The following is a 20,995-nucleotide window of genomic DNA, read 5'->3' as shown; positions in this document are numbered from 1 at the left end:
ATTTCCGCCACGTGTTTGTGTATCTTATGGTTTTCTATTTACAGTGACAAATTCACATTGTTGAGATTAAATTGCGCACAGTTGAACTGTATTTATTAAATTGGTGACTTCATGGATAAGGTGGTTAAATTCATAGTAGAATTTTCAGTTTTTCGGGCGGCTGACGGTAAAAACGTTGAAAAACCTGCATTATGTTAATCTCCTCCATTCCTTTGCTTTGAGTCAGGGTTGTGGTACTCGAAGTTGGTCTTGGTCTTAAGACCGGTCTTAAGACCATTTTTTGATGGTCTCGGTCTCCTCTCGGACTCGACCGCATTTGGTCTCGGTCTTGTCTCGGTCTCGGGCGCTGAGGACTCGGCATTTTATTTCAAGACCAGTCAAGACCGCAACTGTGAAAATATCACTAAACGTACAGCATTCTGTCCACTTTGTTAACATCTTTGTTTTCAGTGGATGCAAAACGCACCGATTAAAATCCAAGCAACCACGTGTTTCTGTTACTCCCCCCTCCCCTCCCCACCTTTCACTAGCGCGCGGCGCTCCACCTCTCAGCGGCAGAAAATGTTTGTCCAATCGTCAGTAATATAATAGCGCTGCATAAATAGTAAGAAATCCGATGGCCACAGCTAACTCAGCAGCACTTCGCTTTCACAGACGGTGGGGACAACGTTTAACTTTTTTCGTCACTTAGAAAAGTAGCTCAAAGAAGGTAAGCTCCGTTGACGTGATGTTAGCAAAGCTAGCTGTATAGAGACACATAAGCATTGTGATGAAAAATGTTATCACTCACTGTGCTGAATTATTGTGCGGAGGTGTTGACTGACTTGTCGCATATATGGGACAACGCTATGTGCAAAAGTCTGCAATATAGTGAGGTGACATTCAGAAACAGTTGATTCTTCTCCACGGCTCTTTACTTATTAGATAGGACTGGAGTGTCACTCACTGAGAGCCGTTGTTCTATCAGATAGCCATACGCTGTCAAGATAGCATACATGCATTAAGCATTAAGAAATCCGACCGTCAGAGGAGTTGTCAGTTCACCATACGCAGCAAGTTATGATGAACATAAGTCATTAAATTGTTTTCAATGATAACTATATAGATATACATGTGTTGTCATGGTTTCAAAGTGTATTTAAAGCAGGGTCTGGCTGCAGCTGGAGTCAGCTACAACACGCGCCCGTGTAAAACTCACTTAACAAACTCACTTAACCGCTAAGTCAGGATGCCATACAACTGTTAATAACAAAGTGTATGACGATCTACGTCATGATTCTATGTTGTTGATTAAATGAAATCTTATGGTAATGACGTGTCTGACAGATATAGCCGGTGTTCTATCACATAGCCATACGCTGTCAGAATAGCATACATGCAGTGAGTACCATGCCAGCACATGCGCATTAAGTCCGACCGTCAGTGTAGTTGTCAGTATACGCAACAAGTTATGACGAAAATAAGTAATTAAATTGTTTCTAATATGACATAATGTGATAACTACATGGATATACATGCGTTGTCGTGGTTTCAAAGTGTGTTTAAAGCAGGTCTGGCTGCAGCTGGATGCCATACAACTGTTAATAACCAAGTGTATGATGATCTACGTCATGATTCTATGTTGCTGATTAAATAAAATCATATTGTAATGACAGCGTATGCATATCTGAGCTAAGCGTACGACTATCTGACAACGTATGCTGATCTGACAGAACACCGTGATCTGACCTGACAGAACACCCGTTCTTTGTTCTTATAAAGCTCTGTGTACACTGCATCATTATTTTCTTTTATTATGTACGTTAATATTTAAATTAATAAATAACTAAAACACAAGAACGAAAGAGCACGCAGAGCATGCACATTGCTCTTTGATTGTTTTTGTTCAAAGTGGCAGCTGTAATGTCTGCCATGGTGTCAGACTACCTGGCTTCATGTACTGGGATAGAGAGTGAAAACAGTCACGATGAGCGCCTTCTGTTTGGTTACTTCTTGCTTGTTGCTCCTTGGTCAGTGTTCATGGTTGAGCGTTATTTACCGTCAGGGCATTGCCTCAATTGCTATGTTTAATGGTGCAGACAGTGGTGGTTTCTTATATGAGCAATATGGGCAAATGCCCAGGGTGTTATGTTTTTAGGGATGGCACGAGACCATCACACTTTTTAGCACATAAATGGAATATTTAATATTGGTAAAATGTATAAAGTATTTAATATCTAGGTGTTTTATGGTAATATGGATCTTTCAGATTATTTTGAGAAGCAATTTCGATCATATTTTACATTTTATTGTGTCATGTAGCGCGGGCCGCTGGTCTTGGTCTTGACTCGGTCTTGACTCCCCTCGGTCTTGGTCTTGACTTGGTCTCGGACCCCAAAAGTCTTGGTCTTGTCTCGGTCTCGATACACTCTGGTCTTGGTCTTGTCTTGGTCTCGGGTTAGGTGGTCTTGAACACAACACTGCTTTGAGTTAATCTGCTACGTCATATCAAAGGAAATTTTATCCTGTAGCTGTAACTTGACAAAACATAAAACGTAAGAATATTAAAAGGGCATTAAACATTGTGTATTGGAGAACAAGGTCTTCCATAGACTTGTGAAATCATTTGCAGCTACCTAACAAGACAGTAATAGCTGTCAGTAAAAGAGTCAAGGGTTTTCCAGATTATTATTTTTTCTTCGTGCACTTTAAAGCAAATAGTTTATCTTTAACTTAGATTCGAGCACTTCCGACAGGTATGCATGCATCTAACAATTTGTCTTCAATTCAACAATTTACAAGAACAAGACATCCTGTGCTGTTAAAGTTAATGAGATTGGAGTCCTTTCACCGCGTCTCAGTGATGCAGCCAATCACGGAGCCCGGCTGAAAACTGAGGAGATGGGAGGAGAAAAGTCCAGGCAGGAGATCCTGGAGGAGTCCCCCCCCCACTCTTCCCCTTTGCCTCATCTGTTGCAAAGCTGCAGGAGAGAGAGAGAAAGCTGCAAACGTACATACCGCAGCCCGAGACAGAGAGAACTCTGTTGCCACTTATTCCGCGGAGGAATGAGCTGAAAGAAAACCAATGCCTTCTCTGTGTTTTCCCTGGATTACATCTACGGATTTTACGCATCTGGAAGTCGCTATTTTGTGCGTAAAAAGCAAACTTTACAGGTCCGCGACGGAAAGGCGGAACCAGCGCGTTCATGTTTTTTAATTACATTTTGTGCTCTGGGGGTTTCTGGCTGTTTTAAGCCGTTCATTGAGCGCCGTAGGCAGAAACGAGCGCTGTTAACGACGAGGAGACGCGCCGCGGTGATCGGAGGGAAAGAGAGCTGTGGAGACTGGAAACATGAGATTGATTGTCATCTCTGCGGTTCTGCTGTTGAAAGTAAGCAAAAGATAAGATATATTTGCCTGTTCTGCTTTGACAAAGATTTTTGTTTGTGTGTGTGTGTCTTTTATATCATATTGAGAATATTATCCTAATATAAACCTGAGGAGTTTTTGTAAACCTATCCCAGAGGATTTCTGTTTCACACCGCAGAGCCATATGGATGGCACAGGCTCCGCATGTTGTGTAATTGTTGCCAAATAGTAATAGAAAGATTAAAGTCATATGGTGTGTTTGGTTCCCCAGGGTTCACGTACAATATGCTTTACATCTGCATGCAGAGCCGGTCCAAGATTCTTTAAGGCCGGAAACAAAATTTGAATTCGGGTTTTCTCCTAACTTCACCACAGCTTAGCCAGGGGCGGATCTAGAAAAACATTTATGGGATGGTAAGAGGGGGGCAGGGAATTTTTTTTCAGGGGTGGCAGCATATGCCACCCCTATCTATCTATCTATCTATCTATCTATCTATCTATCTATCTATCTATCTATCTATCTATCTATCTATCTATCTATCTATCTATCTATCTATTAGATAATATGTCTCATTCTCACATTTGGCTTACACAGACCTAACATTAGACTTAATTTACTTGTTGCAAAATATTGTTTTTAACTTGCATTATTTCAAAATGAGCTTCATGTAGCACTGAGGATTAAATACAATTTCTTAATATAGTATAGTTAATTATTTTTATGTATTTTATACTGCTGCTAATTGATATGTATTACTGGATTGGACTAGTCGCTATGTAATTCATTGTGTCCAGAAAATAATTTTATCCCAATGCAGGACAAGCAGAAATCTGGCACAAAAATATTAGTAGCACCACCATTTGTTATCAGATATACTATTAAATACGACTTAAAATAAAGATGAGAAAACTGATGTTTGATAAATTCTCCATGATACAAATCTATAAACAGTTTGATTTCTGTTAGTTCTGTCAAGATGCAAAAGGGGAGGATTTTTCTTACGTTGGTAAATCGTTTTATTTTAAATATGCTGTAGGAGCCTTAGTTTGATGACTGTTATATCAACACGTTTTGCGAACAGAGGGGGTTAGTTCAGTTTTTGTAGCTTGTCTAACTTTTAGGAATTGCAGCAGCTGCAGTGCGCCTGAGCACCGATATTCCTGACTCAATGGACAGCAATGACGATAAGTCACGTAATGTCCAGTCCAGTAATATATCCATCAATGCTGCTGCTTCGCGCTCTGTCCTTCTCTCGCACTTCCCGCTACTCCGCAGTAGGCGTCAGGTTACATTATGTTGCATTCAATGTTGTCGGAAAAAAGAGTTTCATGCGCTTAATGTCCGATTTGCCGTAACAATTTATTGAATTCATAGTCGCAAGCTGGGTTGGCAACAGGGGTGGCAAGGCTCTTGTTTGGGGTGGCAATTGCCACCCCAGTCCACCCCAGTAGATCCGCCCCTGAAGTCTTTATTAAGTTTATATGTTTAATGCATTATGCATTTCATTTAACAATCTCTAGAAGTTGTTCTTTTCTTCTGGATTACAGGTAATGGTAGGCTAGCAGCATTTACAAGTATAAGAAAAAAAAACTGTCCGAGTTTCCCCTCACCCCACTCCTAACCACAGGTTTCCTACTTCAGCTCTCTCACGCCACTGGATGTCAGTTTATTTTCCTTATTAGTTGCATCATCGGGTATAGAGATTAACATTAAATCAAATGTCATGTCATTTTGGATCCAACAGTTTTTGACAACTTTCTTTTGGACCAGGTAGCCATTTATTTTGGTTCCTATTCCTGTTAGAAGTAGATGAGTCATATTAAATAATAAATAAGATTACAATCCCTCATTAAACAAAGAGTAACTCTGCATGTGGATCTGATTTATAATAGTTAGGAAACCACATTATCTTGGCAGACTATTGTGAAAATTCAAAAGTACACAATAGTGAAAGACCAAAGTTAGCACCAGCCATTGATCTATCTACTCCTAAAACAATTATGCCTTTGTAAAGCTGACTTTTGCTCTTGGTTGCTCCCTAAAGGTTTTGAGGCGTTAAGCAGCTGCTTTTATTTTCTTAATGTTTACCTTAATTTGAGAGGCTAGCTACCAAAATCCTTTGGGACTATAGGAAGAATTAGATTTTGGGCTCTTCCAGCTACCACAGCTCAACTAAAATCTGCTTTCACATCATACATCTTTAAATGTTAATGCATGATACTTTGTGCATAACTTTTGCAGTAGAAATTTCTCCTTACCTCAGCAATGCAGATATATGTAGCACATTTATTCTAAAAGAAAATATTTAGCAGAGAAAAGTCCTTACAGGCTGGCCACACTGTTTATTTTTGCATGACAACAGCTAATGGTTTCAGGTCAGTTTTCCCTTTTGCAATATCGTTCCTCTATTTTGTACCTATTCTTTATCATTTGTTCGCTCTTATTTGCATTTGTATTAAGCAAATCATTTCATATCAATGAATTCAAACCACTGCATATCAGTTTTATGTTATTTTGCTTTGTTGAATAATTTTATGAATTCTGGAGATAAGCATGACATCTAATTTAATATCATTTTCTGAAAACTTTGTATTTACATTCATTTCTTCTCTAATTTCCCTGTGGCTCTTTACAGCATATGACAGATTATGAGGGCTGATCAAAACAAACTACCGTAACCCTGAGCAACCGCCTTGCTGGTAGATGTGATTTGTGAGTCTGAAAACCACATTTCCTTTACCAGACTACGAGCTGATTATATAAAGTTACTTTAAAACGTTGGTTGTCAAAGCACGTCTGAAATGTACACTCGGTCTGTAGGAAATGACTCATGGGAGATGGCTCCGTGTTGTACCCAGAAACATCTGGTTAGAAACCAAATAAAATGGGAAAAGTTCAAATTAGAGAAGGGGTAGAAAAGAAAAGAACCCTCTGCTGATTTTGTCACTTGGGATAAAAACTAAATCTAAAACTCTGCTGCTCTAGAGCACCCCCTACAGGTTTGCTACTGCAACGCCTCAGAATCTGGAGAGCCCTGTGGTTAGAGATCATCCTGCAAAACGTGTGAAAATCTTTTTTATCGTTGTTGTGTGTTTGAATTGGGACGACGGTATTCATTTCCAACTCACACACAGAGGCCACCATTATGAGCTGAGGCACTAAGAGCCAAAACACAAGGGCACTTTTCCAAGATTATCCAAGTAAATGATCTGTTTTATGAAGAAATTATAGTTTGGGTGTTGTTTCGATGGCGTATTAAAAAGCCAGGATCAGGGTGAATAGAAAGCCCCTTCCTTTGCTGCAACAGACAATAGTCTGACTCTCATTTTCGTCCAAGGCTCACAGCGATGGAGTTCCTGTCTAGACTTGCTCTTCACAGCCACAGCACTTTTGTTAGATCTAAGTATTTAGATAACACCTCACCTTTTTAGGAAGATGGATATCTCTTTGTGATCTGAGGGGAAGATGTCAACAAAGAGCGTGTGTGAAATCTAAGATGTTGCTTCTCATCTTGTCACGTGGCTCTCTCTTTTCTTATTAGACGATTTAGCGCAGAAAGTTGTGGGATTAAATCTGTTCATTCTCAGGATTGGATTTATTGTCTCGCTGCATCTGCTGATTGCAGCTATTCCCGGTGAAACTGCGAAAGAAAAGGTGGGAAATGCAAATCTTATTCTCTAAAGTCGACATGGGGCGTTTTCATGCAGCTGGTAGGAATACACATCATTTTAAATCACTGATAGTCTCTCAAAATTATAGTTGGAGCTAATAATCAAGCAAAGGTAGCATAGTTGTTTCTTATCGATGCGACCTTTGGTCATCTGTGATTTCTTTTCCCAGAAAACAAAAGTTGAAATCCATGTGCTTTCATTTTTCACCCCTGAGAGAAACCCGTGCAGATGGGATGTGGAGCTGAAAGTCGGCCTCGCTCGGCCCACGCCGTCTTGGCTCCCAGACCTTCGGTCGGATTTTAAATTCTCATGGATCAACATTTTCACAAGGGGGAGAGCATCATTTTGTGAGTCTATTTTTCCGTGGATCAGATTATGTGTTGCAACTCCGGACCTTCTCACTTCAGAGAGGGGCAGAAAATGTTTTAACATGCTAAGAAGGCGTTGTGTGTGTGTCTGTGTGTGTGTGTGTGTGTGTGCGTGCGTCTGATCCGCGTTGACTGAGTGACTCGGGCAGCCGTGGAGTTGAGAGGCCCATTGAAAGCAGCTCTCCATGGTGGTCCGCCTGGTCTCACTGGGGAATCCCTTCGGATTGAAGCTTACTACCTTAATGGCAAAAGCAACTGCGGCTCCCTTTCTGTCAGATTTTAGAGCCCAGATTCAACAGATAAGAGAAAAAAATACTCTGAGGGGTCGTGACCAGTTAATTTGTGAGGATAATGACAAAGTCGTTTAGCGATACAGTACGCCTGTCCCCTAAAAGTACGTTGCTTTCAGGGGACAAATCGCTTGCTGCCACCAGAGCCAACCCCGAGGCTCATGCTTGACCATAAAGCTGAAATTTTTGTCCTTGTTTATTGAGATGAAAGATTTTTAGTCGTTTAAAATGCAAGATATAAAGGATTTGTCGGTTTTACATTGCAATAGTACAGAGAATAATATTTGTTTGATCGCTTGTGTTGATATAGTTACAATCAGATTCTACCAGGTTAATATTTTCTTTGTGTTTGAGACAGATTGTTCACAAATGTATCTTATCAAATAACTGATTGTGTGACAGCCTTCAAACTTGCCTTTGTCTCCACCAAATCTGCTTTGAAACATTGTTAGTTAGTGGGGTGAGTGGAGGGGATGTTCCCAACAGGAAGAGGGGCCCCTAATCAAATTCAGCTTAAGACCTCTTTATGCCCTGGTTGCAGCACTAACTACTCAATGATTTTTTTAAAGTGTTCTTGTATTCATTTGAGGTTCAGTTATTGGATTTTTGTACGTTTGTTTGGCTTTACTAAATCATTTTGTGCAAAATGTTTAAACTGATATGTTTTCTTTTTCATATACTTTCCCCAAACCCAGAGATTAAAAATCTTTGAGAAAAAGTTCCTCTAAGAATGTTTGCTACTTTTTTCCCCACATAACTTTTCCACATATTTTGTACCTGACCATGAAGGCATGTGGTTGAAAAATGACAAAGGGAACATGTGAAGTACACAAGAAGAAGAGTGAGAGCTAAAACAAGCTATCGATAGATAAACAGTATCTGCAAATAGTGTCACAAAGAAATATGACAAGTAATCCACTTTTGGTACAATTTGAAATAGGTTGCTTAATTTGAAATGCCTGTTTGAAAGACCTTTGCATCTGGAGAAAAAAAAAGCCCTCGTTAAAAATTAACTGCACCCTCCAATACTTTTAAATAAAAAAAATTAAAAATTAAGGATAGAATTTGAAAAATTGGGAAGACATGGAAGCTGCTATAATAACATAACCGACTGCTTTTGTACTTTGTCAAATATTAACATCCTTTTTAACTAGTTTTCATTAAGCACCCACTGCTCTGTTTTACTGGTTAGGTCTTTATATATTTATATATCTTTATATCTGTTTTACTGGTTAGATCTATATATATATATATATATATATATATATATATATATATATATATATATATATATATATATATTGTATGCCTGTCTGAAAATTTGCTTTGAGTTCAAAAACATGTTGCCTTTTTAGGAGCTAAAACTAATATTTTATAACAATTGCTCACAAACTGTAAGTTGTTCGTTTGACAGGAATTATGTTTGCAGCTCTGCAATAGGAGCTTTACTCATCAGTGCCTCATTAAGTGTGAATATTGAAGCTGGAAGCTGTGATTACATGCTAAAGAACTTGATTGCATGCTCTTATAAAGGAGTAATATTTTATGTCACCAGTAGATCCCCTCAGGCTCCTCACTTGACTGACATGTCATGTTATTGCCACCATGCTCATTGCCCAGCAGTCCACATTGCTGGTCTCATAAATGGAGGATAATTGACCCGTATGTATTGTTGTTCAAGCGGCTTCCTGGTTTATGGTGAAAGGCTGGAATTTCTCTTGGCATCCAGCGATAATTTATTACAGAAAAACAAAACAGATACAGCTTCATATTTCTGCAAGGACATGAAATCAGGGCTGTTTTTGTTGCCCTTTTAGGGCCATTTTACAGGAATTTTTAAAGCAAGGCTGAACTAGGTTTTTGTGACTTGTCAGTTTTAATGCATGTCTCTCTAATTTCTCACATATCTTAAATATTATCCCTACATAATAACACTTGGCCTTGTGAATATTACAGATTGTGTCACTTCCCTCCAAGTGTGTCCTGGATTAAATCTCCCATTGCACTCAGAGCCTCTCTTTGTGAAAGTGTCAAACCTTCCTGTTTTTCAGCTGAGTTGCTGTCCCATTTTCAGGGCCACCATCATCAAATATTTACCAAAGCAAAGTTTAGGACCTAAAGAGGTTCACTAGTGTTTGGAGAAGAGCCTCATCTGTCACATAAAAGAGGACCAGCTGTGATGCTTTTTATTTGCTTTTTTTTTTTTTTTTTGGTTTGCTGCAAGTCCACTCTGTGTACGAAGTCCAGACTGGTTTATTCCTGCTGGGTCCAACCGCCCTGATACCATAATTCCTCTGATCTGGGCCCTGCGGCTGGTGTTCAGATATCATCGGCTCCACCGTAAAGCACCGCAGTCAGACTGACTGTTGATGGAACGACATGAGCCCAGTTTCAAAGCCGTAGTATCAGCATGGAACATTTTAGTGTTTTCTGACTGGGAGCATAGCACTCTGTGTGTGTGTGTGCGTGTGTGTGTGTGTGTGTGTGTGTGTGTGCGTGTGTGTGTGTGTGTGTGTGTGTGTGTGTGTGTGTGTGTGTGTGTGTGTGTGTGTGTGTGTGCGTTTGTTTGTAATACCTTGGGGGGACGATTTTCCTGACATATACTACATTGTGGGGACCAGTTGCTCCTTGTGGGGACCGCAACCTGGTCCCCACAAGGGGAAACCCTGTTTTTGGGTCAGGGGTCAGAGTTAGGGCTAAGGTATGAATTGAGTTTTGGTTAGGGTTAGGGTTAGGTATGTGATGGTTAGGGTTAGGAAAAGGGTAAAGGTAAGGTTTAGGCTGTAGAAATGAATGGAAGTCAATGGAAAGTCCCCACAAAGATAGCAACACAAACATGAGTGTGTGTGTGTGCGCGTGCGTGCGTGTGTGTGTGCGTGCGTGCGTGCGTGCGTGTGAGTGTGTGTGTGGCTGGTGGGGTTTTAATGGAGGCCCTACAGGTCCACACATGCTCCCTTAAGCTTCTTGGCAGACTTCAGGAGACAAAGAAAGAAATCATCATCGGGCTGTTTAGATGTTGCTTTTCCCCTTAGCAGGAGGTTAGTTGTTAGACATCTGTTTGCTCGGTTTGTTCTTGTCAGGCCCTCGGGCGGAGAAGGCCAGTCGCCCTGTGCATATTTAAGATGCCGTTGCATTGAGTCTGCAGAGGCGGCGGGGGGGGGGGAGGTTATTGGTGAAATACTGATCTTCACAGACACACCTGGAGGGCTTGGTGACTTCAAAGGTGTCTCTTCATCCGAACACTCTCACGCTGGGTGGCTTTGGTTAACTGACACCCTTGGCAAAGGCTGGACCCGTCTCATTACTCCCCCCCGCAGACCCAGTTTCACATGTGCAGGCTGTGAAAAGTGTTCTTCACTTTGGATTTGGATTGAGTGGAAACAGAATAGAAGCTCCTCTTGATTTGTTAGCTTCTATTACCTTCAGTGTCTTGCAAAGGTATTAATGCAATAGATTTTGCAAAGTTATGACCCCACACTACAATGTATGAAGACATAACTCACTACCCACTAATGGCCAGCACTGCAAATGCACAAAGTTCCACCAGGTATTTTGGTCTAGTTTCTGGGGCAAATATCTTAGTACACCTGAAATAAGACCAAAACTAACTTACAAGTAACTTTTCAGCAAGATACAGGAGCTTGTTTTAAGTCAAAAAAGTACTACTTCCACTGGCAGATAGTTTCACTTATGAAAAGACATGTTTTACAATTTACAAGTGAAATAATCTGCCAGTGGTACTAATACATTTTCATCAATATTAAGGAATTATTTGCTTTAAAAAAGGCTACTATGCTTTACTTGCAAGTTAGTTTTGTCTTTTCTAACTTACAAGTACAATAATTCAAGTGCACTAAGATATTTGCACTAGAAGTGGTTGGTAGGATTTTGTGTTTTTGTAGAAAAGCCTGAAGGATCATAACTATGGAGGAACCTGCAGAAATCCACAGCTCAGACTGCAATGACTGTCAATAAGAAATACCTTATTGAAAAGAAGCATTACGAAGTTCTGTTTAGTTTGTCACAAGCCATGCAGGGGACACGGCAAACGTGTGGAGGAAGGTGCCATGTCTACCATTTCTAGTATCCTACATGCAAAACAGTAGTTTTGAAGTGAATTGAATATCTGTGCCAGGAAAGAAAATCCTTATTCACAGATTTTCGCCATTCGAATTATCCAAAATTACCTCTTGGATAATTTGCAAGACGGTTTGTGACGTTTTCAGCTGTAATTGTAGATCAGTTTGGTTTGTCAAAGTACTGTCTCAGTCTGGCTGAATAGAAAATGTGTAACACGCTGTTCTGATTTTTGCTCACAAAACATTGTGAAAACCTTGTATCCATTTCCTTTAGTTTCACAATTTAGCTCTACTTTGCGCTGGTCTGTTCTGTAAAAACACTCAAATAAAACACTTTGAAGTTTGAGTTTATAACGAGACGAATCATTGAAATGTTTCAGTGTGCAAATACTTTAGCAGGGCACCATAATATCTCTGTTTGTCTCAGTTTTTTTTTTCTTCAGTAACGTAAAACCCAATAATCCTCTCAATCTCTTCTGTGAAAGCTGTGAAGAACACCTAAACTGTTGTGTCATATCTTAAGCCGGGCCTCTCCGGCACCCACTTTCAGATACGAAGTCAGAGCACTTGGAGAGTAAACCGAGTCAGATGGAAAGATTGCAAAAGAAAAAAAGGCTTGCCGTTTTCCATGTGTCTATGATCACAAAAGGGTGGGAAGTGTGGGATTTGCTTCCAAAAAGATTATGAAATTGTGTTTTGCTGTAAAGGGTGGACTTATGCAGGTTTTCTGTGATTTGATCAAAAGTAAATAGGCAAGATAAGCACTTTTTTTGTTATTTGTTGCTCTTTCCTAAAAAGCTGTGAGTTTATCTTGACGCCTCATGTTTACTCTAGGTTACTCTTGGAAAGAGTTGTGCCAGTGGGAAGTACACCGAGTCGGGACATTGTTGCAATTTGTGTCCAGTTGGATATGGATTGGAGGAAACGTGTGGGAAGGAGAATACCAAATGTCAACCATGTCCGCCAGGTAAGCACTGACAATGTTTCTTTTTACTTCTTTTTGCTTCTTATTTATTACCTGATATTGACATTTTTGTTTTCTAAAATTTCACATATTATTAATTTCCACCAGGCAGAGATATTTTTGAGATAGGTGCTGGAAACATAACAATTTTGGGAAAAGAAGCATTTTCATGTCTTTAAACAAAAAGTAGAAATTGATTAGAATCAGTAATTCTGTCCTGCTCGGATAATATCTCTCCCAAACATCTGAGAGAAGTCAAATTAACTTATTTTGTATCATATGGTAGCATTTCAGTATTTAAAATTGGAACGCACTAATTATTCGTTTAAACCTGTTTTCCCAGGAACATTTTCACCATCCGAAGGCCTCGACTTCTGCCTTCCATGTAGCACGTGTCCGCCGGGTGTCCCCATGCTGACGTCCTGTTCGGCAACCCAGGACACGCAATGCGAGTGCGACACTGGCTTCTACTTTCTGGGCGGCTTAGGCCTATGCGCACCCTGTTCCAGGTGCAGGACGGGTCACGGGGTCGTCCGGGAGTGCGGTCTTCTAGGAGACACGCTTTGCCAGAAGTGTGGCCCGGGAACCTTCTCAGAGGAGGATGTCAGCACCAAACCGTGCCAGGCTTGCAGTCAGTGCTCCGATGACGAAGTGGAGATCCAATCCTGTATGCACAACTTTGACACACTCTGCATGGGTGAGTGTTTCTACGCAAATAGACTCTTCTTATTGAAACACAAATGTAATTTATTTGGTATTTTTGCAAAGGCTCTCGAAGGATGAAGCTGGGTAAAATGTTATTCACTCAGTAAAATCACAGGTTGCATGTTTGAGAAATTATTGAATCTTCCCTGGTAGGCATTCGGGGGTGCCTAAACGCTTGGCCATGCAAAGCTATTTACATGCAGCTCCTCCACAGAGCGGCAGAGGGGATAGTTTTCCTTTGTGAAGCACCCCATCCCCCCCTCACACTTTTCCCAAACACCTGGTTGAACTGTGAGGCTGTTGAACTGTGATAGTCTCATTCTATCAACACTGCAGGATCCCACAAACTACCCTCTAGGTTTTGGTGGTACTGGCTAAAACCTGTGGCATTATCTTGTTTAGTTTACTTTGCATTACATCAACCTCTTTCAAAGATTTATGGTGCCGGGAAGTTCTGTAAAAGCCAATACCAGCACTACGAAAGAGTGCCAGCTTTCGTCTTTCAACATGTGACGCTGGAAGACACAACAATAGTAGATAAAAGACAAACAATGAGTGACATGTAGGAAGGACCGGGGTCTCTGAACACCCGATTCCACAGTTTCTGAACACAAAGAAACACGAGAAGTCCAAAAGCTCACTTTAGTGTTGTCGTCCAATTGATAAAAGGTTGACAGGTCTTTAGGTTAACTGCTGCTGAAGGCAAAGAGAGGCAGCTGACCCTGACAATGACTGATCTTGCCCTCAAATAGCTACACTTGCTCCCTAAGACAAGGGTCATCTGTACTCACTGAGAGTCCAGGTGTCATGACCCTTTCGACCCTGCACAGGTCGGTGCCGTGTCTTGTGCTGTTTGATCCCAAAAAGGCAAAACCGCAGGCGGCTAAAAAACAGGGGCAATGGGAGGTTAAAATCCCCGGGGGATCAGGGTGACAGACGTTATCTTCACATCTGGTCCAAATATGTTCTGATGAGCATGTGTGCAGCTCCTTCTTGACATGTCTTTGTGTCTAATAGATAAGAAGCTGCACATTGGCCCTGCTGGTGCCGACGGGACCTTGAACATTCCTAACGGGGCGGTGATGGAGGAAAACGAGGAGGAAGACGGCAGCCCCGCACCAGGACCGTCCAAGTTCACACCGCAGGATGAGGGTGGCAGCAACAACATTCTCGTCTACGTGTCTGTTCTGGCTGCTGTGGTGCTGGGCTTGTTGGTTTACGTGGCTTATAAATGGTGAGTTTGTACTGCGTCCATGTCCTGTAATAAGGTGAGCGTGATTGGGCATGTGCAAACTTAAACTGCTTTCACGGTCTCTTCTCAGTTGGAGGTCGTGCAAACAGAAGAAGGCCCTCTCCAAGGCACGTGTGGCAGAGCTGGCAACGTCTCCAGAAGGAGAAAAGCTCCAAAGTGACAGCGGTGTGTTTCTGGACTCTTACAGCCTGCAGGACAACCAGCCCAGTAAAGGCAAGGAAGACACACAGACTTTAATTCTACAATTGCAAATGCTTCATTTTGTTTTATACACTTCCTTCTGAGCTCTTACTAAAAAGTCGTAGTGGGATACACTTCAAAGCTCTCGCCTCTGACAATAGATCTTTCCTTAAAAACCTGCTGTATCAAATGCCACACGAGTCTTCTGCCCTCTGGTGGTTAATGGAGGTACGACAGGTGGCAAGTGCCAACGTGCCATATTTACTCCAAGTCCAAGGTAGCACCAAAGTTTTCATGGAGAACAAAAATGTATTGGAACAATGACAGACAGCAAAATATGTGTAAAAATTAGAAAATAATTCTTGACCAAAACATTATTTTTGATAAGTGAGTTTATGAAACTAACTTTTTAACCATATTGGTGCTCTGCTGAACAGCCTTTTGTGTTAAATCCAACGAAAGCTGTGCTGAATTTGTGTATGTCAGCTGTAATCCTTTAGGTTCATACAGGTTTATTTCATGGGTCACCATTTAAGTCGTTGTTTAGTGGAATTCCAGGTTTAATTTGCACTTTAAATACCAAATTCAAATATGCTACACATTTAAAACTTCATTTGAATCTGAATATCCCAGATATATTGTTGAACCATTATCTATTTAGATATTTTGTCTATGTAATAATGACTTTATAACATGATCTATTATGTTTTCCATTAGACTAAAGAGTTATGGCTTGGTTTCTCATTGATCAGAGCATATGCAACTTGAGGTCTTTTTTCGGCAAACTAAATAAAACTCTTCTACTCTCCATAAAGTTTGTCAGTTTTATGGATGGGTCTGGACTATAAACATCATTCCAGTAATGATCGCTGCAGTACTCAGTGGTTGACTGGGTCATGTGTTAAAGATGATTTACTGGTGAGGAAACGATTATCAGATTTCTCTTTACGCTGTTAGCATCACATTCCTCAGCTAAGTTGTCCCGTTGTCTCAGGCGTCCAACTCCCTCGGAGAGAAATGTGTCTCTGTTGTCCCATGTTGAACAGGGACAACCACACATCCTCTAATTACTGCTGTAAAGTAACACATTATTACTTTTTTTTTCATACCAGGGACAATTCTCATGTAACTGTTGAAAGAAACAAATGTAATAATAGTTTAGTAGAATTATAGTAAGATATGCTCTTATCCTACTATACAACTGCAGACATTTTTTAAGCCTAGACTGATTTGCAGTCAGAGACCATGATGAAATGTCACTTGCCCTTTTCCTGACCTAGACCTGTACGAGTCACGTTGTTCCTCTCTACATCAGAGCGTCTGACTTATTTAAGTGGCATGTTTTTGGGTATTTCCCATTTTGAACAGTGGTATGGAGAAACTGTGTATCTGTAGCCCAGATGAAAAATTTAGATCAGCTTAGTAAACTATTTAATTAAGCATAATAGTTTTTTCAAAAATTGTTATGGTACTTTATTAAAAGTAAAAAATAAAAAATAAAAATCTTTCTTTTTTATGTTTGTTTTACAAGGGCCACCAATAAATGCAGTCCTCAGGTCTGTCATGCTGCTGATTAAACAATGTGACCTCTCTCAAAACTCACTAAGGAGTAATGGGTCCTGGAACAAAATCCAACCAAAGTACAGCTAAACAACCAGAAATCATGGAAACATCAGCAGACAGACCGCCGTAAACAAGCAGGAATGACATTACTTTCTGCACAAGAATAAACACTGGTGGGCAGAAAAAGCATACAGCCGTGGGTTAAAGCACGGCTCTCAGCGATATACGTTTCAAAGTGAAATCTAAACATGAAACAAACATCGTGACATCAGCCGGCTCTGGAGTCCCACCAAGCCTTGAGCTCATTAAGCTTGTTTTCCAAACAGGTACCAAGAGAGACAGCAAGCTTGACAACCGCCTGTACGGCAACCTGCCGCCGCACAAACAGGAGGAGGTGGAGCGCCTCCTGCAGGAGGCAAGCGGCCGCGGATGGAGGCACCTCGGCGCGGCGCTGGGCTACGAACCCGAACAGCTGGACCTGTTCGGACGTGGCGAGGCCCCGGCGCACACGCTCCTGTCTAACTGGGCCCAGAGAGAGGGCTCCACCCTGGGACTGCTGAGCTCGGCGCTAAACCGCATCGAGAGACCCGATGCGGTGACGGCCATCAACAGCACGCAGCAGGGTGTTTCTGTGGTGTGACCAGCTCGCCGGACCCTCGAGCGACAATCACAGACTCAAGTTGGGGAGGGGATAAGCGAGGCACTCGGCTTTCAGCTCTTCTGTTATGGTTGAAGGAGTCATTCTTAAATTACTTTGTTTATAGACCTTTTTTTTTTTCACTAAAATACCATCGATACTCCAAAAATATATTACTTGTTGCTTATTTGAACTGTGTGAAAGATGATGATGCCGTATGGTAACCAATTTGTTATATACAGAGCCGAAAAAAATATTTCCCCCAAACAGATTTCTAGTGTTTTTGTTTTTACGTCACATTTACATGTTTCAGATCATAAAGAAAATGATTAGATCAGAGAATGGCAACCTAAGTAACTACAAGAAGCCCTTTAAAAAAAGGATGATTTTATTCATTAAAAGGAAATATTTTAATCTAAGGAAATGTAACTGCACAGCACCATAAACTCAAGTATATGCTGCAGCTTGAAGTTCTTTTTTTTTGCATCAATGTGGAGGAATTGTTTTTTATTCTTTTGCAGCATTCAGCTACACTGGAGTGTATTTGAGCACAAGTAGCCTGTTTAAGGTCAAGCAGCCTAATTTCACTCAGGTTTCTCGCCATTCCAACACCTTTTGTTCATAAGTGGGGCTACTTATTGGCTCTGTTCATTTCTGCAAGTCGTCTGGGGCAAAGCAGCCCCAGACTATCACACCACCACCTCCATGTCTAACGTCTATCAGAAATGCTGAGTTAGTTTACACCAGAAGTAGCAGGACACACAACTTGCGAAAATGTCCACTTTTTTTCCCTCGTAAGACCACAGAAAATGTTTCCATTTGGTGCTGAAACTCTTCCTTTGAGGTTAGAAAGTGAAGCCTGAAGTGCTTGAGAAACTGTTTAGAGGTTTTCAGTTGGATGAGTCAGAGATGTTTTCTCTGAAGAATTATGGCCGGTCAGCCGCTCCTGTGAAGGTTCATTACTATTCAGTTTGGTTCAATGCCTTAAAATGACTTTATGGTTTTACGACTGAAATATGTCACTCATTTGTTCCTCGTCTATTCTTAAATGTTCTTTCAAGCAACGGTTTGTGTGTTTTTATTTTCATTTTAGATCTTTCAGCCTACTTCGTGTTGTCAGATAGGTTCCTTTTTAGTCATTCTACAGGTCTGTCAGAAATCAGACCTTCATGTTTCTACTGAAATTGACCCAAAAATGTTTTTAATCATACTTAATTTTCATAGCCATGTTGTGTCAGACAGATTTGTTCCCATTGATAGCTGCTTCCACCCACAGTACGGAGTCAGAGGAATTCAATCCTTTCATATTTAAGAACAATGTCACCTCTAAATGTTACATGTTCAGTACAAAACCAGTTAGAATAGACGCTCAAATACCCTAAATATTCAGTTCACAAGCAAAATGATGTGCAGTATGTTGTATTATGAGCAGAAATGTGTATTTTTGAACAAAAATCAAATCTCACCTTTTACATAAAAAGGAATATTTCTATGTAAAGTTGTTTATATTGAACTCCGTAGCTCAACATGTTTCTTCTTTGGATACTTTTTTTAAAATAAAGTACATTTTAAAATAATCGTGTCTGTACTGCAGTTGACTGCCAAAAGGTTTTGTGACAATCGAAGGAAGACTCTCTTTACCCGGCCGGATCACGTCTGCGTTTTATACACTTTTTATGAGACAACAAACTCTTTTTTTGCTTTCTTCCTGCCACAGCTGCCTGTCTCCGAGTATTTTTATTTCTTTTTTTTCTTTTTTAGTTTATTTCAAGGATATTGTGCAGCAGTAATGTAGGTCTATCAAAGCCTTTTCTTTTCTACACTTTCCTAAGAGCGAGGTCACTTTATCCAACAATTTTACTGCCAGGCTAAACTTTTTCCACACACAACCCTCCCCCAAAAAAAACATAGGGAGCCTTTATAGTCTCTAATTTGCCTCCAAGAAACTTCTAAATGTTTATGTATTATGGGTAAATTTAGGTGTTTTTCATGGTTTTTCCAGTGTGCTGGATTTCCTGTGGCTGCTTACGTTAATCCTATGATAGACTTGCCATTTGGATTTTTACCTTATAAAAGCTTTAAGATGTGAAGGTTTCAGCACCACCGAGCACCAATAAAACCGGCGTAGAAAACAAATAAATGAAGTGTAACAAAAATCTGCTGCTAACATTGAAATTTTAATAATTAAGTGATTAAAAAAACTAATTGGTTTGTTGAAGTTTTTAGCAGATGGGTCATTTTTTTATATATATTTTGTCCATTTAGAAGCAAAGACTTCAGTGTATTTTATTTGGATTTGATCTAATTATAAATTGGGGGGGGAAAGAACAATATTGATTTAAAAAAAAAAAAAAAAAACTTTTGGCAAATAAAGATTGGAAATATGCTGCATGTATAAAGTATTTAATTTATACGTATACAACTGCATTTCACAGTTCTAATGTTACACATTGCCCTGAACACATCATCTTCACTTTGAAACATGGTTGTGGAAGCAAATATGTAGCGTCCAAGCTGCCTTAGCAGACAGTTTTTCTGGTATGCTTATTAATATTCATAGCAGTTTATTTAAAAACCCACATTAAAATCAAGAAAACTAGTTCTTAAACCTCTCCTGAGTTACAACAATTTGCCCATGTAATGTTATCTTAGGTACTTTGTCAAAGCCTTAATTACACAGGCTCAGTTTGGCAGGTTTACCGATGACATCAACCTGCTGTTGTTTGGCACCAAATACAGTATTACTTTCTGTAACTTTATTTTGAACTCATTGTCCTCCCTTCTGCATTGAACTGCGATTGTTTACCAATTCCTGTTTCCCACTTGTTGGATTTGGGTGAGGATGTTTGGACCTGCTTGGAATGCAATACGTCTTTTATCAAGGGATTTACAATATTAAGACGTTTCCTGTCCAAAAACCCTGAGGGATCTTTTTTAAATCATTTGTGTGTGAACTCAAAATAACAGCTCAGGTCAAATCCTCATCGAGGAGAGTCTCAGTCTCACTGAACTCAGATCTGTTAATGATCTCTCTGCCTTCAGTTCTAAGCGGGAGCAGGCATCTCGCATGGCCCGAGGCTGCGTTACATGCCATCACACACTCCAGAAGGGACTGCTTAACTGCGGTCTGGAGCACACAGGCATTGGGGTGTGCGGAATGTGCACACACTTAAAAAAAGAGGGGGATGGGTTTGAGGAAGAGAAGTAAAGCACTGCACGCGGCTCTCTCCGCTTATCAGCAGGTCTCCTCCGTGTTTAGACCAAGCAGATATCTCTAATGAAGGCACTTGATCACTTTTTGTTTCCCTCTTTTGCAGGGGCCAAACATCTGGATAAAGACTGTGCAAAATGTGCCAGAGTTGTGTTCATGCCATGTGCACCACAGGCCTCGAGGCGATTTAAAGCAGGACTGGGTGAGCACCGAGATGTTAATCATGCAGCAAGTTACGGTACTTTAAAAGAAAAAAGTAAAAACTTTTAAGTAACTTGATACTTAGCGGAAATGCCTTGCAAAAATATTCATAGCTGCTGAAACTTGTCACAAAAGTTTACTGGGATTTTGTGCAACAGAGCAACACAAAATAGCAGTAGATTGCGTCGACATCCAGGACAAACAGATGACTTCGGGACTCACCTAGAGCTACCACCCTGCAACTTTTAGACACATCCTTACGCCGACAGACTGGGATCAAACGGCAGTCATTCAGCTCCGAACAGGCCTGGTAACCAGCCATCCAGGTGTTTTGGAGAATCTTCTCAAAGTTGCAAGATGGTAGCGGACTTGACTTCAGCACTCCTGCTCTCCACGGTGCGCAGCAAACCATGTAAGGCGGCAGGGGGGCGATGGCGGTAGGAGTTCGCCGGTTCGATTCTCGGTCCGCCTGCCATCGGTCCGTTTGTGTCCTTGGGCAAGTCACTTCACCTGGCCTGCTGGTGT

At 40.7% G+C, this 20,995-nt stretch overlaps 1 protein-coding gene across 1 annotated transcript; it reads left to right on the top strand.

Annotated features, from left to right (window-relative positions):
- Window positions 1-2,944: 2,944 nt before the first annotated feature.
- nradd (neurotrophin receptor associated death domain) lies at window positions 2,945-18,635 on the top strand. The gene is made up of 6 exons (XM_088014302.1): window positions 2,945-3,370; window positions 12,592-12,724; window positions 13,065-13,418; window positions 14,444-14,660; window positions 14,749-14,891; window positions 16,748-18,635. The coding sequence occupies exons 1-6, from the start codon at window positions 3,332-3,334 to the stop codon at window positions 17,059-17,061; spliced, it is 1,200 nt and encodes a 399-aa protein (XP_087870428.1). The 5' UTR covers window positions 2,945-3,331; the 3' UTR covers window positions 17,062-18,635.
- The last annotated feature ends 2,360 nt before the right edge of the window (window positions 18,636-20,995 follow it).

Source organism: Poecilia mexicana, unplaced genomic scaffold (genome assembly GCF_051168715.1).
Source record: "Poecilia mexicana isolate PSO_F unplaced genomic scaffold, ASM5116871v1 scaffold_16, whole genome shotgun sequence".
NCBI classification, from domain to species: domain Eukaryota; kingdom Metazoa; phylum Chordata; class Actinopteri; order Cyprinodontiformes; family Poeciliidae; genus Poecilia; species Poecilia mexicana.
Note: the sequence above shows the minus strand (reverse complement) of the source record. Positions and strands in the feature narration are given on the sequence as shown.